The sequence below is a fragment of the Maylandia zebra genome, linkage group LG7 (assembly GCF_041146795.1).
Source record: "Maylandia zebra isolate NMK-2024a linkage group LG7, Mzebra_GT3a, whole genome shotgun sequence".
In the NCBI taxonomy this organism is placed as follows: Eukaryota; Metazoa; Chordata; class Actinopteri; order Cichliformes; family Cichlidae; genus Maylandia; species Maylandia zebra.
The window spans coordinates 46238696-46256597 of NC_135173.1; the positions used below are offsets into that span (position 1 = coordinate 46238696).

The 17902-nt window shown below is 40.2% G+C and overlaps 1 protein-coding gene across 1 annotated transcript in view; it reads left to right on the top strand.

The window, feature by feature from the left end:
• Positions 1-17902, top strand: part of bmpr1bb (bone morphogenetic protein receptor, type IBb) — a 59182-nt gene that overhangs the window by 33334 nt on the left and 7946 nt on the right. The window contains exons 6-7 of the mRNA XM_004538076.4: positions 8237-8565; positions 17448-17607. Coding sequence (XP_004538133.2) covers positions 8478-8565; positions 17448-17607 — 248 coding nt within the window. The 5' untranslated portion in view covers positions 8237-8477. The remainder of the gene's footprint in view (positions 1-8236; positions 8566-17447; positions 17608-17902) is intronic.

A 17902-nucleotide genomic window follows, 5' to 3' on the forward strand; every position in this document is an offset into this window, starting at 1 on the left:
ACGGCAGGGAATCAAATCCCGCAGTGCCAGACGTGTTCCGCTGCTGAAGCCAGTGCATGTCCAGGCCCGTCTGAAGTTTGCCAGAGAGCACATGGATGATACAGCAGAGGATTGGGAGAATGTCATGTGGTCAGATGAAACCAAAGTAGAACTTTTTGGTATAAACTCAACTCGTCGTGTTTGGAGGAAGACGAATACTGAGTTGCATCCCAAGAACACCATACCTACTGTGAAGCATGGGGGTGGAAACATCATGCTATGGGGCTGTTTTTCTGCCAAGGGGACAGGACGACTGATCCGTGTTAAGGACAGAATGAATGGGGCCATGTATCGTGAGATTTTGAGCCAAAACCTCCTTCCATCAGTGAGAACTTTGAAGATGAAATGAGGCTGGGTCTTCCAACATGACAATGATCCAAAACACACCGCCCGGGCAACAAAGGAGTGGCTCCGTAAGAAGCATTTGAAAGTCCTGGAGTGGCCTAGCCAGTCTCCAGACCTCAACCCCATAGAAAATCTGTGGCGGGAGTTGAAAGTCCGTGTTGCTCGGCGACAGCCCCAAAACATCACTGCTCTCGAGAAGATCTGCATGGAGGAATGGGCCAAAATACCAGCTACTGTGTGTGCAAACCTGGTAAAGACCTATAGTAAACGTTTGACCTCTGTTATTGCCAACAAAGGTTATGTTACAAAGTATTGAGTTGTATTTTTGTTATTGACCAAATACTTATTTTCCACCCTGATTTACGAATAAATTCTTTACAAATCCTACCATGTGGATTCATGGATTTTTTTTTCACATTCTGTCTCTCACAGTTGAAGTGTACCTCTGGTGCAAATTACTGACCTCTGTCATCATTTTAGGTGGGGGAACTTGCACAATCGGTGGCTGACTAAATACTTTTTTGCCCCACTGTGTGTGTGTGTGTGTGTATATATATATATATATATATATATATATATATATATATATATGAATGTTGCAATTATTAAATTAAAATTAATATATTTGCCATCTTGGGTGGCACAGTGGTTAGCACACTCACCTCACAGCAAGAAGATACTGGGCTCGAATCCAGATTCTTCCAGCTGACGCCTTCCTGTGTGGAGTTTGGAACTTGTGCCTACATGTTCTCTTTGACTTCCTGCTACAGCCCAGACTTTAAAACCAGACCTTAGTAAGCCAATGACGGACTGATGTGCTTCTTTGCCAGAAAGTTTAACAATCGCCAGTCTAAAAGCTTCCAAAATTAAACAACAATGTAGTGTAGTTATAGTTAGCTTTATCCTGAAGCTACTGCTTCATCCCATCATTTGACTCTTAATAAACAAATCATATTAATTATTGAATATTTCTGTTTTTATAGAAGATAATGTAGTCTAGTGGAGCGGGGTCAAAGACAGGCAGGCTGCCTTAGCATGCATTCTAAAAATACAAAGTCCATGAGGCCAAAGCAAAATACTTTCCAACAAAACTTTAACCAGACAGGAACAACTAAGGGGAGATTAACAGAAACACTGAGAAAGAACACAGGAGAGACACACTGAGGGTTAATCAGGGGAATAAGACAAGGTACAGGTAAAACCAATCAATTAGATGGAGGACAGAAAAGCAGCGCAAAGGTAAAACAGACAAAAGACTACTAAAAAAAAACAAGTAGTAACAGGAAAGCAGACACCAACTTAACAAAAAAAAAATGCAAGCAGACACAATGTGGGCCAAACTAAAGAAATACAAAAATAAAATGCCCAAGCCTGAATGAAATCAAAACAGAATAATCCCTCTAACCAAATTCAGAAAACTAGAATAATCATAAAAACCAAAAGACAGCAAAATGTATTCCTAAACAAAACTAGGGCTCAAAAGTAACAAAATATGCAGATTAGCTAGGAAATCCAAAATAACCCCAAAAAAACCATGACCCTCAGTGGCTAAACATGTAATTGAATTAAAACCACAGCCAAAGAACAAAAACTGAATGTTGTCACAAAATAAGCTGCATGGCCATGATGAAAAGGGACAAGCATACAAATTAAAAAGAAAAAAAAGTTTAACTCTGCCTTGTATCAACAGTTCAAGCTGGGCTGGTGATGTAATGGTGAGGGCGGTATGTTGTCGGCACACCATCATTAAAATACAACAGTCCCTGAGTGTTGTTGCTGACCATGTCTATTATGACCACATTGTCTCTCATTATCTCTCATTATTATTAAATGTTTATTTACTTTAAATGAAAGAAACAAGGAAAGAACTTCAGATAGCCCTGATGTGTAGCATAATCAGAGGTGTAAATTAGAGCATGCTTGAAGAAATTTAGTGTGTAATGTTGTTTAGTGCAAAATAAAAGGGCAACAAGAAAAGAACATTGTGTAAAAAAAAAAAAAAAAGAAGAAGAAGAAGAAAACAGGTGTCTGAGGGAAGAGAGCCACACAGGAGCTGAGCTCTGAGGGCTTTTATTGAGCTGGCACACTGGTCCCAAGTGCTGCTGGTGTCACTGGAAACGAGCCACACCAGCCCAATAAGGGCCGCAGATGAGACCTGCCACACAAACAGGGCTAAAGAAGCTAGAGTGGAGTGGGTATTCACCTTATTTATGTCATAAAAACAGGCAGAACTGGATTACATTTTAAGATTTTAATTTGATTACACAGGCAATTAAGCAAGTACTGGGTTTCGTAAGATCTCAGATTGTGGGAATTTGCATTTTACAATTGAAATATATGTAGGGGTATGACATTAAAAAATGTTTCCGTCATGATAAAATAACTTATTCACAATGCACTATAAAATGCAAATACAGCTTTACATGTCCTCTCTGCATTCATTTTACTTGACTAGCTGGAGGCAGTGTGCAGTGAAAAGTTTATGAGGTTCACAAACTTTTGACATTTATAGTCTGATGAAGAAAGTGCACGGTTGCGACAGACTTAATTATTACTTGCGAACCGTGCATTTAATGGTCGTCTTGATGCCGTAAATGCTAGTACGTGGATACGTGTTCCCAGAGAATTTCAGAGGAGTTTACAAGCATTGTTATTTTCCATCAGACAGGTCAGATCCCGAATCAAACATAATTGCATTACATATTCTATCACAAGCTTTTTAGTTTCAGTTTGAAACTTCAGATGAGCATTTAACAGCCAGCACGAACCCTCCAGCGTTTTGTCATTAACAACAATAATATTGGCTGAGAAAAGTGATTCAACAGAAGTGTGATCATGTTTCAGTGCTCTCCGTTGTCACGTCGTAGTGTCATGAAGAAAGAGACGGTGAGACGGCCTGAGTGAGAGAATGAGACAGCATGACAGACAGAGGGAGGGGAAGGAGGGAGAATCTGGCTGTGACAGCCTTTTCACTCTTTATGAATGGAGTTTTTCTTCCCACTCAGCATTCTAAAAAGTATTCGTCAATCTCAGCGCAGTGATTTGGCCCTACTATTGTGGGAATCTTTAATATTCATGAAGATCTTTCTTTTACTTGAAGGTTGAGGCTTTGCTGGGGATATTCACATTCTCCCAATATAGTTACTGTATATATTTATATTCTGAATTATCCTTAGAGATTCAGTAGAGAAGGTGTCCTGTCTACACATGGGCATTGTTAAGTCTTAGCATTGTAGGCTGTAGCCTATTTGGAAATAAAAAAAAATCCAAAACAAATACATATAAAACAATAGAATGGAACATGGTCTTCGCATTATTTTAATGCCTCACGCAGGAGTAAAGTGACGGAGAGTTAAGGTGCAGATGAGACACCAAAAGAGTGACCAAGGTTCTGTTCTATTCAGTTTAGATTTAGTTATGCAGCACTAATCAAAAGCTGCCCCAAGGTGCTTTAGACCTCCTACAATATAGTATTCTGGAGAAAACCCCAACAATCAAATGAACCCCTATGAGCGAGCACTACGCAGTGGTGGCAAGGAAAAAACATTTCTATGCTGATGACATTCAGTTGTATGTCTTTTAATCCTCACCAGCTGGATAGGCTGTTTAACCTTGATTTGTGCTTGGCCCTTCAGTTACCTTGACCTGAGCTTGAACAAAACTGAGGCCAAGATCATAGCGCCTCCCGATTTACATTCTGAAATCAGTCAGACTCTTACTGCTTTTTGTTCAGCTGCTAAATCCAGTGTTCAGAATCTTAATGCAATATTTGATTCCTTCCTCTTGCATGTAAAGTCTCTTTTTATCTCAGCTTCTTACCAAATGCACTGCTGCGCGCAGTGTTCAATCACATGCTCAGAATCTGCTGTTCCACCTACAAAACTGAAGACCAGGCGATAGAGCTTGTCAGTCTGGGCACCAAGGCTTTGAAAGAGTCTGCCACTAAAATTACATTTAGCTGACTCTGTGGAGTCTTTTGAAAACCAGTTAAAAACCTTTTTGTTTAACCAGGTACCTTCATTAATTTTTAATTAATTACATATCTTAACTTGTTTTTGTAATTTTTATGGCATTAAATTTTCTTATTTATTTTACACTTTTTTGCGTACATTACTTATCTATATTAAAATACACACAGGCAGGCACGCACACGCACACACACACCTACACACACACACACACACACACACTCAACATATTGAATGCTTGTTTGATGAAGACTGTCAGATTGATAGAGTTTGTGAGTATTGTTAAGTTGCTAATTCTCATCTTCACGTTTATATAAGACCACTAATTTCACTGTTGATTAGACAAAAGCTGTGATCTCAGCGATGTCACCTGGATCTCTGAAAACTAAAAGACAGAGCAGTAGTTCAGCTCCATTGTATCAAATGTGGTTAATAATCTTTTCTTATAACTCAATGAAGAAAGGAAGCTAATCTTTGTCCTGCTGGATGATGAAGATAGTGTCACGCTTTCCTGACTCTCGCACCCCGATTGGACCATTTGGTCTAGACAGCTGTGTTGTCACGGTAATAAAGTGCTTTCCAGGATTCGGTGACAGCCGTTTTAACGCTGAGCTGCTGAAAATCCTCCTAATTTCACAGAGCTGAGGGTCAGTTTGGCCCCAGCTGAAAAATCGTTCAAGACACGCATTCCATCTTCTGAGAGTAATTTCATCATCTGTGTTCTGCCATGGCTTTTTGTTTCACAGGTTAGCGGTGATTTTTCACAGTCATCTATCCCGTTCCTCTTGCTGTGTGATGAAATGCGTGCCCGCTTCTTTAAAGTCACTTTCTGAAACAAAAAACATGGCTCATTTTCATGGTGCATTGCAATGCTAGTGCGGGTATTAAAGTAGGGTCTCTGTTTCAAAAGAAAATGTTTACTTTATGAAATGGAGACAGATTATTACAAACAATGCAATAATTGATCTCTGACTGCTAGAGGGCAGAATGTGAAGCACATAAAATCTGCAAAACGAAGTGACAATAATCTCTGAGCTAATCTACTCTCCACACAAGCCCTCCAAGTAGCACAGCACCCAGTTTACTAAGCCAGAGCTATGGTAGAGCAGCACCAAAGAAGTTACTGTACCTAAAATGGCAAGTGAAAGGGGCTCATACAAGTATGTGGTTTATAGAAGAAACAAAAAACAAGAATTTTTTTATTTTATTCAGGTAAAAGCAGTAATTTGTTCTTTTCAAATAGCTTAGTGTAGTGCAGTTTCCCTCATGTCATTTTGCTATTTTACCCATGCTATTGTACTGCTATTTTACTGCTCCTTTTCATGCTTACTGGAATCATTTGGGATTTATTGGAACTGTCCTGAATTTTTTAAGTTACAGCATACAGCAATAAAGCAACAATATTGTCAGAAAAGAGCAGTGAGAAGAGGGTTTTTGCAATGCATCGATGAGCTCTAATCAGAACCAACAGGGAGAAGGAAAAATCTTTAGTCTGATGAAGAAATTTTGAGCAGACATAAAAATAAAATGAGGTTATAAAAAGATATGTCCCAGGATGGTCACCCAACCATTCTAATAAAAGTGTCTCACTGGGGACATGTACATGCACGCTTTTTTGGCTATGTATTTTTTGGCCCATGAAAGCCCTTCTTCGGCTTTGTGACCTTTTGATAACTCTGCATAATATTGTGCACAGGAAAGTACATCTGAATCAGTGGGTGTCTTTTGACCTAAACCCACCCTGTGGTCAGAGCATATTTCATCGCAAACAAACTAGACAGTAATAGTTGTTGCACATTATATTTCACACTGTAAGCAATAGTCATTAAATGAGTTCTTCATTTATTTAGGTCTGCAGCTTCTTAAAGGTGCAAGGCTGCAAGGCCTGCAAGAGAACAATTTATTAAGGAAAGATCAAGCCAGTACAAGCTGAAATATTCAATCCGTGATATTGACCAAGGTGTAATTCATACATTTAGAACAAAAAAATGGTTAAGATCATCATAGATTTTATTTTCCTAGAAAGACAGAGCCACGTAGGGAATTCCCATTTATTTTGAATTGATGATTGATCCTACAGCTGACTATGAGACAAACAATTTCTCAAGCAGTATAAATCATCTCTAAATATGTGTGATAGCAGATGTGCTATCACACAGGAAAGGAAGAATTAATTTAACTGAAAATAGCTCTTGCAACCAGTCTGCCCCACTTTGAACCCCTTTGTTTGGTGGAGTGACGCCCACCTACGGAGCTGCTTACTCCACTGGGCCCCCCATCACTGGCCTTTGGGCCCAAGTAGGCTGTGTGAGAGTCCAGAGAGGCTCCACGCTGGGCATTTGATGGAGCGCAGTAGGGTGTGTAAGGTGCAATGACCCATTCACATTGCTCCCCACGCGTTCATGCTCCAGAATAGTCTGACTTATCACATGTAATACACAGAGATGCACAAATCAGGAGTGACAGCTTTAAGGCTGGAGCACTAAAAAGACGAAGAGGCTTCTGGGAGCCGATGTTCCCACCCAGTGAGACTTTCGGAGGGGACAGTTGTGGGTGGAGAAGCCCATTTGGCTGTTGTTGTTTTTGCCTTCTTTTAGCACCACATTTGCTTTTGTTTGTGTCCCCTTGAACCATTTGGAATGAATGAAACTCCACCCAGAAGACCCATACATACGGCATGTGATTGTGGAAATTCTTCCCTCTCGGAAATGTTTATGATTTCTATAGGCGCTCTTGTAGAGTTGACGCAATTTGGCACACGGCTTAGTCAATCCTCTTGACTTTTGCTGTGCAGTGTGTCCCTATTATTATTCATGTTTCTTCTGTTCGGTTGTAAGTTTGCAAGTGTGCTGGATTAGTGTGAAGTTGCAAAGTTGTGGCGGTGCCTGGAGGTGTGAGCTCTAATCGCCTCTAATCACCTGACGTGTGATGGGCTGATCCCTGCTGAAGCTCTTCGCGTGGTTGTGTTTTCACCCCTTTAACACACAGGCTCACTGGAGCAACTGAACAAGATTGAGCCTTCATCTGCACTTTAATACCATACTGTTAGTTACAGATTAATGCCTGCGCGATTTTTGCCATTCACACAACACCTGCGTCTGCAGCTGTAGCTCAGCACACTTTAGGTCAAGATGGGGTTGTGGAAAGGTCGGTTTCTTTTCCTTTTTCCCTCTGATGATTATTGTGGAATGCGTCGCCTTTCTTCTTCAACTATCAAACAAATGAAAGGTGCAGATGAAAGCCTTTTATTTTATAATCTTTCTTAAGATTTTCTAATTGTTAAGTGGGAGACTTAGATGCCATTAAATAACCTCTGCGGTGAGAAAGACGTAAATGTCATTTCTGGAGCACTGGTGCCGAGCCAAGATGGATAACCTGCAATAACCTATTTGTATTAACAACAAATGCAAATTTTCCTCTAGATTCTTGCTTTAGTTGTTCATACTCTCTCTGCCTTGCATGATTTGATATCAGTTTGCTTTACCATAGTATATATACACATGTCCTCTGTAAGTTTATAGTCTTGAGTTCACTCTGTAGCTTCTGTGTCTCTCTTGGCATGCTGTGTGTTTGCACCAGTTCATAATGGCTTCACTGCTACCTTTCACACCTCACGGAGCCTCATGCTTGCATCCATCGCCCCGGTTCACCCCCGAATGCCCCCTCTGCACTGCTGTCTTTTCTGGGTATGAGGGATGAGAAAATTTGCACCGTGTGCCTGTGTTGTAGCAGCACCTCGGGGATGTGTAGATATACTCAGCTGTTCCCTCTGCGGTGGACATCGAAAGGGCTGGACAAATAGCACAGTGAGAGAGCAACAAAGTAACACCCTCCTCCCTCTCTTTTGCTCCCCCCCCCCCCCCCCCCCCCCCCTCTTTTCTCAGTGTCTGTCTCTCCCAGGCTGTCAGTGTGGAGTAGTGCTGGAGGCTGCAAGGCGACTGTGCTGTGGGAAGTTGCTGAGAGTGCTGAGGGGGAAGTCACTCACAGAGAAACACTTGTACAGAAAAAAGCACTGAGCCTCTTTCACCAGAAGGATATAAAGTGCACTCTCGCACCTCCTCCTTGTTGCGCGGGGTGTGTTCGCTGTGCCAGGACCTCAGGGGCTTGAGGAAAGTTAATGCTGGCATGATGGTGGTGTTGCTGCCTCAGGAGTGGGCCTGGCAGGCTGTTCTCCTGGTGACTGGACTAGCATCACTGAGGTCTGGGTCTGATGGTGAGTGTTTTGATGTTTCTGCTGTCCTGCTGTCTTTATGTTTTGTTTAACCATTTGGCTTATATCATAGGCATGTTTTCTTCCTGTGTATGTTGAGACTAGACTGGTTATGCACTTCTTTTACTGGTTGAGTTAGAAGCAAGTTTTCACATGTTTTATAGGCGATATCATACGCTGACAGGTTGATCGTGCTAGCTGTGCACTAGTCGGTCTATTTTTTGCCCTGGGGTATTTATGATGAAAAGCTATTATGATCTCCACAGGGGCTGCCATGAAAACCGGTGTGCATTTATCTCCGCTGTCCTGTCCACCCCCCCACCCCCCCAACCCTCATGTCCCCAAATCCCCGTTCATGTTTTGAATTGTTTGAAGATGGACAGCCAGTTGTCTTTTATTATGAATGCCAGCAATGTCACAGTGCCCCGTAAGGTTGTGACAAGCTGAACTCCCAGTCTCAAGAAAATGACGCTTGGTTGGAGTAGGTCAGTATGGGTATTACCATGTTTAGGTGGTTTTCAGTTTTTATTGCTATTTTCAGATATTATGACACATAAATCAACACTTAAATTATTTGTTTAAAATCTAAAAATTTCAAAATTAATCAATGAATTCTGCAATTTTTCATGTTGCATTTTCTTTTTCTTAAAACCTTTTACACCAACTATTACAGATAATTAAAAAAAAAAAAAGTTAGTCCTAATATTAAAAAACAGAAACATTAAAAAAATCATTAGTTGCACCTTGACTTTCATACTTCGTAACAACAGAGTTTGGTGTCAAGCTATAAAACCAGCATCTGCTTGCACACAGTAACATGCAGTGTTTATAAATTCTGCCATAAAGAGATGGTCTGGAAAATTTCAGCATGACTCTTAGCTGTGAGTGGATTTCCCTTAAGTGATAGATGGCATGCCACTTCTCTCATTTGTTCACCCAGTGCTGTGTTGGCCTCATCTTGCTCTCCGTTAGTTAAATTGTTTTCTTAGTATAGGATAGGGGCTCATTGGAAAACGGAAGGCTTCAGAAAAAAAGTTGCTCTTGCTGATGAATCCTTTTTAGTGAATTAGCCCAACTCAGATCTAAACTATGCGGGTTACTGGAGCAAAACTCATCAAAAATGCCTCCGAAGAGCAACATTGATTTTCACTCTTCCAAAACTGCAGCGTTAACTAACTGGAGGCAAAGTGTCTGCTTATTCCTGTCAGCACAGACTGATAAATACTTCCCGAAATGAAGCTGAAGAGCTTCTTGGAAAGTTTTATACTAAGGTTATTCTTGAGCTTCCTTAGTTTCACTCCCCTATGCTCAGCCTTTTCCCCCACTAACTTTTATCAATACCTTTTCTGTTTCCCCTGTGATTTGATCTTTTAAAGGTCACCCAAATGAGTTTAACATGTGGGAGGTAGCCCATAAATCTAAGTAGCACAGCCAGTTTGCCACCTGTTTCCCTAGGCTGGTAAGGTTCACAGAGAATAGATGAGTCCAAACACTGTTCATCCTGTGGCAATGCAGTGGAAATATAAAAAATATGGTCGGTTATATCATAATAAGTTAGGCTTTTTTGAAACTGATACATTGATATGTGTTAATTTCCTCCTAGCTATATTTTGGGTTAGGTTTTCCCCATGTTTGTCACTGATCGATAAAATATCTGTGGTATCGCTGCTGTTTCAGCTACTACCATTCAAGGAAAAAATGAACAAAAGTTGACGCGGGAGAAGTTGACATGGTATGTGTTTGGCTTAGTGACGTGAAAATATAAAAGGTCTGAAAGCTTGCTTGAGTACACTGGAGGAATTCTCTTGAAAGATGTTTATAATCAGGAGTCTTCACTGAAGAGCTGCTACTAAAGTAACTTGCCATTTATATTTTACTTCCAGCGATCTTCACATATTTGAAAAATGTGCATTGAACATGCAGTGGTTTAGACAGCCTGCAGGAAAACCTGAATAAGTTTAATGTTCTGTAGGTAGTGTTACATTTTTACTGCAATTAATAATTATGTTATTTATACGAGACAAAAGTCTTGACTAATGCACGTACTGCATACATTATTTGAAGTTATCTTAAATGGAGATCGAGCGTTCTTGGATGCTCAAGGAGGATGATGCCTAACTCAAAATCTTCCAGACAAACATGCAGAGGTTTTTGCTCAGTACTTTGCAAGGACAAAAATTATATGCAACAATAATATACCTTTCCTTTGGAACATGTTTGTGAAGCTAAGCGCTGCACAGTAAGGTCAGAGTGTAGCGTGGCGTAGCGGTCCAGCAGTACAAAACAGCAGCAGTTGGTCCTCAGCAGGACCGAGCTCCTTCAGCGTTCTGTGTGCTGCTTCCTGTCAGGATGTGGATACGGTTCCCCCACACAGAATTTGATCCCCAGGCAGATGTGCTGCTCTAGCGGTCAAGCCTGGGAATAAAAACTCTATATGTGTGTGTCTGTGTGTGTGTCTATTAGTCCTTCATGTGAACCATGTTAATATATCTGCTTTGTGAGGTTTGGAAACTTGGGACTATTTTTGTGAGTTTTAAGAACGTACTGAAGGGACTACTAAACCCTAGTTGAATCCTTTTGAAATATGAAATTATATAAAAAGCCCCTGTTGTCTAACAATTAGTTAACAAAGTTAACTATGTTTGCAGGCTTCAGCTGGGATTCTTACTAGACTTTAGAGGTGGCAGCAGGTGGATTTTGTGATTGTGCAAAAGTCCTTAGTCAAAGGCAAACATACTTGAAAATGGAATATATAAGGCAAAAAGAGAGTTTGTGTAATTTTAATGAGCTTCAAATTTAGAATTGGGTATGAGCACCTTTATTATTCCCCACAGCCTAAACTATATTAGCCAAGCTTTCTTTAGGTATCCTTCAGTAATAGTTGTCCAGGGTTTTTGGAGGACATTCAAAGCTCTTCTTTAGGTGCTGCATGCTTCTTCTTTTTTTTTCATTTTCTGCCAAGATGATTCCACACTGTTTTTGTCTATCCGGTTATGCTTTTAGCACACAGACAGTGTGTTTGAGAACATTGTCACTGCTGAAAAATAAAGCTGTTGCAACCAGATGTTGTCTAGATGGTATTACATGGTTGATCAAAATATGATTTGATAAGATCCCATCAAGACTGTCTGAAATGTAGTTTTTGACAGCCACCCTTCCACTGAGTGCTACTGAGGCTTCAGTGAACGGTAGACTGATGAACTGAACGGTCAGATTTATCTCTCAGGTCCTGCATCAGTTGCATTTGGTGGATTTTTTCCTATGTCTTATCAACATGATTTTCAGATATCTGCTGGAGATGGTTTCTTAAGACTGCCACTTTTCCCCTCAACTAGACCAGTTTGCTCAATTTTCTTAAGGACACTCTGTACAGGATACTGAGAAGTTTTTAGCTAATAGCTCTTTGGGAATCATGTTGTTGGTGCAAAAATACTTTTTATACTGTCAAACTGTGTTATTTTTGTCATTTTCCATAGAGTCAACTAAAGAAATGGGAAGAAACTATGTTTTTTAGACATGCTGCTAGTAACAAAGAGCCTAAAGATGCATTTTAAAATTGGTTCCTGTAATGTCTAGACACAACACTGATTCATCCCTTCATTAAGGTGTCCTTTTATGCTTGACTGCACTGAACTGGGCTGAAAAAGCATCCAATGTTCATAGAAAAACTTTGAAAGACCTTCAAAAAGCTTGGAGAGCTATTGTTGAAGACCCCTTTAAAACTTTACATGGAAGTCTGTAAAGCTCCTTGAAAGCAAAACATACGTAATGTAGGGGTGGCTCAAGATTTTTGCGCTATCCTGTATGTCTTCAAGTTTTTCACCCTAAGATACTACTCTCCTGGCTGTACTTTCATATTTAACATATAGACATGTGAGTGTACTATGCTATACTTACAATATACAGTACTTACATAGATTAAACAACCTTAAGTACAAAAGAGAAGCGTCTGCCCACATTTCCTTTTTTTGGGGGGTGCAGAATGGCTAAGGTGACATATTGTGGTGGCGCTATGGCTGCAGTCTGTAATGAACCCCAGAATTTTTCAGTCGCTTGTGGCTTTTTCCAGTAAGTCCAGACCACATGAATAGATAGACGAGCAGTGAGACGCGTTGATGGGAATTGTGGGCAGATAATGTTAAAAAAAAAAAAAAGAGAAAATGGGTTTGAGATGAGACAGATACACTTGTGGTGTCAGCACCTACACCTGTTTCTTGTCTATCAATGTGTGTGTTCGTCAGCCAGTGTGTGTCTGTCTGCAAACATTTTGCAAGATTCATACAATTATATGCAAGATTAAGAAGTTTAGTGCATCTGCGCACCCTATATATAGGCCTCTGTGTCTCTGTCTCTTTATGTTGCCGGCATCTGTTGTGAATAGAGCAGTTATTTCGTCTGTCTGTGTGTACATCTGCCTGTGTTTGAGTATTTGCATGTGGATATAGCAGCTCTTTGCTGTATTCACACCCATATGTAGAATTTAGTTTCTGACAGTGGAGCTATTTTTTTTTTTTCGAGGGTGGGATTTGAGAAAAATGCAGGGCAGGGTCAACTCCATAAATTTGTCGTGGCATTATTGCTCTGTCTGGTGGGAGCCCCTGTCAGTCCTTCAGAAAGGCAGCCGATAAAGAGAAAACAGGTTGGTGGAAGCTGTGCGCTGGAAACCGATGACCTGATGTGGGTGTAGCAGCAGCAGAGAAGAAGAAGCGAAGAGTGTGGAATGTGCTCCTCGGACACTTTCTTGTGTGTGCGTGTACAATATGCGCACATGTGTGAGTGTCTCATGTGGCACAGGCCTTTGAAGCCTGTAGGGGGTTAAGAGGAATGAGAGTGCAGTGGCAGGGTGGAGGAGGATGTATGGGCCCTTTGCAGGTTGGTTGTGACCCCCTCAGGGTCAGAGTGCACCCGGCAGACAAGGGGGAAGATGCCTCTTTTTGAGAAGGTGATTTATCATGGCCACCTGGAGTAACTTATCCTCCTCTGCACCCATGACGAACAGTTAACAGTCTGTGCAGTGGTCACAGCTCACAGATTCAATGCCTGTTGTCTAGTCTGTGAAGTCTGCTCCTGTTATACAGCTCTGTTAATTGGAGTGCTTATTTTTCAAGGCATGCAAAGCCCGTCACATCCCATTGTTGTTACTGTTTTTATTAAAATCTTTTATTTGTAATAAAGAAAAAGGAAAGTAAAAAAAGTTCAATGAAACAACAATGTAGCACCTCAAACTGACTCAACTTAAAACAATCAGTAAAAGTCGAACATTTGGTTAGAATAAGGAAAAATGGAAGCACGTCTTCCATTAGAACTGGCAAAAATAAAGACGTTCATTTAAAAAAATGCATGTCTTAAAAAACGTTTAAAAAAAACACACCCAAAAAACCTAACAAACAGAACATGTTATCAAGTGGGAATTTCCATGATTCTTCCATGATGGCTCCCATTTGTCATTGCTGCCATTATAAGATTGTTACAGAGGTCATAGTCATGCTTCGCTTAGCACTATAAAAAAGGAAGGAGGTTGTGTCACAAACAAGGCCAATATTGCTCAGTCACAGCCTTCAGAAATGAACAGAAATGAGAAACATGGTCATAAAGGTGGCAGATAAACTACCGTCAATAATGCAGACATGTTTGGAAAAGTTCAATCCAGTGTGGAAGCGCTCGCATTTACAGTGCCACTGATGGTGATGAGCTGTGACTGAAGGCTCTCCAGCTGGAGTAATTCACCATAATTACACTTCGCTTGCTCAGAGGGTGTGTGTGTGTGTAATATTGTGTCAGAGACAGAGGAGCTGCCTGTGGAATGTGTGAGGGATGCAGATCAGGTTTCTGGGTGACCTTCAGCGTGCTACGTCGCTGACAATGCAAGTTTGTGTGAGGGTCCATGTAAGCTTATGCATCTCCAAGACGAGAGTAAATATAAGGAGGAAACGAAACGAAAGGTGGGCAGTATATATATGTGCATACATGGGTGACAGTGCACTGGTGTAGTAGTTTAAAGTAGTTCATAGTAATGAGTCAAACTTAATGTGGTTTCCAGTCACATTAAGTTATAGGACACAGAATATTAGTAGAATTTGATGCCACTCTCCTGCAAATACAAATAATGAGGCGATAATGAGTAAATAAATAAACCTCCAGGGTCTGCAGATGGAAGTTGGGATGTTGAAAGGCTGGAAACAGCAGGAAATGATGAAAGGTGGTATTGGCAGTGAGATGTAAGAGAGTGAGGGATGAGACATTCTGCAGCTAGACCAGCTAATTGGGAGAATGCATGTGACACATTATGTGAGAGTCAGTGTGAAGAAAATGTCACATCTTGGTTATTTTCCTGTCTTTAGTTTAAGAGAGGTAGTTTCTCTTTGATTTTTTTCTTCCCATCATTGAGGCTTTTTAGTAATTTGTTGAACATCAGTGACTGTGCAGTAAAATTACTCATATGTACAGCAGGCTTTAAAACTTGTTGGATAAATACTTTCATTATGACTTCCATAACAGACAGTTTGTATTGTAGTGAGGTTGAGGGCCCATCCAATAGTGATTTTCGGCCTTATCTATATCCTCAATTTCAAATTGATGGCAGCAACATAACTATATTTTTAATGAGATACCACAATGTCTCTGTTTAAACACTTGATACATTTTCTGTGTTCTACTGTGAATAAAATGTGAGTTTATAGAGCTTGCAGATCATGTTCTGTTGTTTAAAATTTTTACACAGCCTCCCAACATTTGTTTAATTGGAATTATATATTGGTCCATCAGTCAATGAACTGGCGGATACGATAGAATCTGCATACTTTGTACAGCAAGCTATAAAACTTATTGCCTTCATGTCAAACAATATGTGTAATCAAGCAAGTTTATTTATAAGTACAAATTGTTTGAGACTAATCTGTTCATAGCCAAATGAACTGTTTAGAAAATATGTAATCCATGTGCTGCTCTACGTAATGCTCATTTTTGTGTTTATGTCATTGCAGTTAAGTGCTGTCATGGTACAACGTGCACCTTGTTTACCAAAAGATTAAGTGACTCAGAGCTCTTCAAGACAGAAAGTTCCTTACAGACTCGTGAAACATTCCATTCTTGTGTCCTTGTTTTGAATATTTGCAAAACAGATGTGATAAAGAGACCAAGGCCACTGTGAGGGAGGATCTGAACACCTCCACAAACTTCCCCTCTGACAGAAACCGCAACACAGAGTGAAAGGACACAGTCCCACTTAAAGAATAGTCACTGTATTTGGTATTGCAATCTGATTTAGCCTTTTCATCACGTACTCCTCTGGAGGATTAATCATGTCTCCCTTTTGATGCCTGGTTGGTTTTCTGGCTGTTTCTGCCCTTTAGATCTTGTTGCATCTATCAGGGGGAAACTTTTCTTGGATTTGACTAACACTGAGCGCTAACATGGAAATGGGCATTCTTGATGTCTTGAAAGCCTTGACTTTGGCTTCACTGTGTATAATCTGTTAAACAGGTTAATTTTTTTAATATATATACATACATACATACATACATACATACATACATACATACATACATACATACATACATACATACATACAAGGAAAATAATGTGAAGGTAAAAGGAAAAGTGAGAATCGGACAGAGAGCAAGAGAAAGACATCCATCTAGTGTGGCACAATGCTGTTCCGCTCTTTGACCACAGTGGTCTTTGGGGATTATCTGCTGTCATGACTGATTTTGCACTGAAAGACTTTATGCAGCTTCAGCTACTTTACAGTAAGAGTGAAAAAAAAAGCGCATAAGCTGCACAGTTACTTTTAATTGAAAAATGTTTCTATACCAATGAGCAGGGTTATTATAGTGTGTCATACTGGTTTAAATAATTATACGTCTTTTGGAGATTTCAGCTTGCATTCTTTTTTAGCCCAAATATTTGTTACACGTGTTTTATTAATTTTACAATGTACGATTACAGGTCATATATCTGGCATTATTCACAGTCTAAAAACAATTAAATAACTCCTTTCCATCCATGTTTTCCAAAAAAGGATTTCAAATTTTGATTTGTTGGACCACAGAATACTTTTCCAGTTTCAGGCCAGAGAGGACAGCAGCCTTTCTGGATCTTGCTCATTTGTGGCTGCTTCTTAGCATGGTAAAGATTTAACCTGCATTTGTGGCTGGCAAGCTGAACTGTGTTCACCCACAAAGATTTCTGGTCGGGTTCTGGTGTTTCTGATGTCCATGACAGAGCCATGCTTGTTTTGAGTTCGGTGAGGATGAGAGGAACATCGAATACTGATTTTCTGACAAAGCTAAAAATACTGATTTCCAGCTTTGTCCCTTGCACACAGAGCTTTTTCCAGATTCTTTGAAATTTTGATGCTATTATGTACTGTAGATGATGATGTATTCAAAGTCAATTAAACAATTTTGCATTACAGAACATTATTCCTAAATTGTTCTGCAATTTATAGACACAGTTTGTTTGCAGGTTGCTAAACCTCTCCCCTTTGTTTCTGAAAACTCTTCCCCAGCTGTTTCCTTTTAGTACCGCTTCCTTTTTTCACTCTTTTCCTCCCCTCCCCTATGAGTTTATGAAGTTTGCAAATCGGTCCATTGATCAGTGACGTGGGAGATGCAATAGATCCACATACTTCATATTATGTTTTCACTTGTTTCCTTGATCAGCTCCTTTATCAGCTCTGCTAAACTCTGACCACTTGGAGTTAAATTCAGAACAGCAGGGTTTCTTTCAGCAGCACACTGTTAAACTCCAAACAATGCTAAGCTAGGAAGACAATTGACAGGCTTTGAAAAAGGGGATGTGTTATTATTATTGATCACTGATCACTGATTTTCCTGAGGTGCAGTGTACTAAAGTTTTCTGTCTCCTGTGTCTTCACTGTACAGCTAATATGTTGGACACTATGCTCCTGAAGAACGGGGGGAAGGGGGCATCGGATCGAAGGGTGGAGGAGAGCAGCAGCGCAGCCACAGTTTTAGCTCAGAACATGCTTTGGTGCCACTGCTACCATCACTGTCCTGAAGACTCGGTCAACAACACTTGCATGTATGCTGGACTACACACTTGCATGCTCACAAAACAGACACATACAAACTTTTAAAAAACACTGTGTTAAGCTCATTAAAAGACAACGCAAACATTTACCCGGTGTAATTAGCCAAAAGACTCATAATTGCGTGATTAGATCAGAAGCACACAAATGTTTTAATTCAGCTCCATTCTTCTGAAACCCCTGAAGCTTCGTGAGGCACAGCTTATTTCTACTCTCATTATCCATTTCAGTTGTTTGTTTCTTTGTTTCTTTGTTTTGTTTCAGAGATTACATTTTAATACTTAGTGG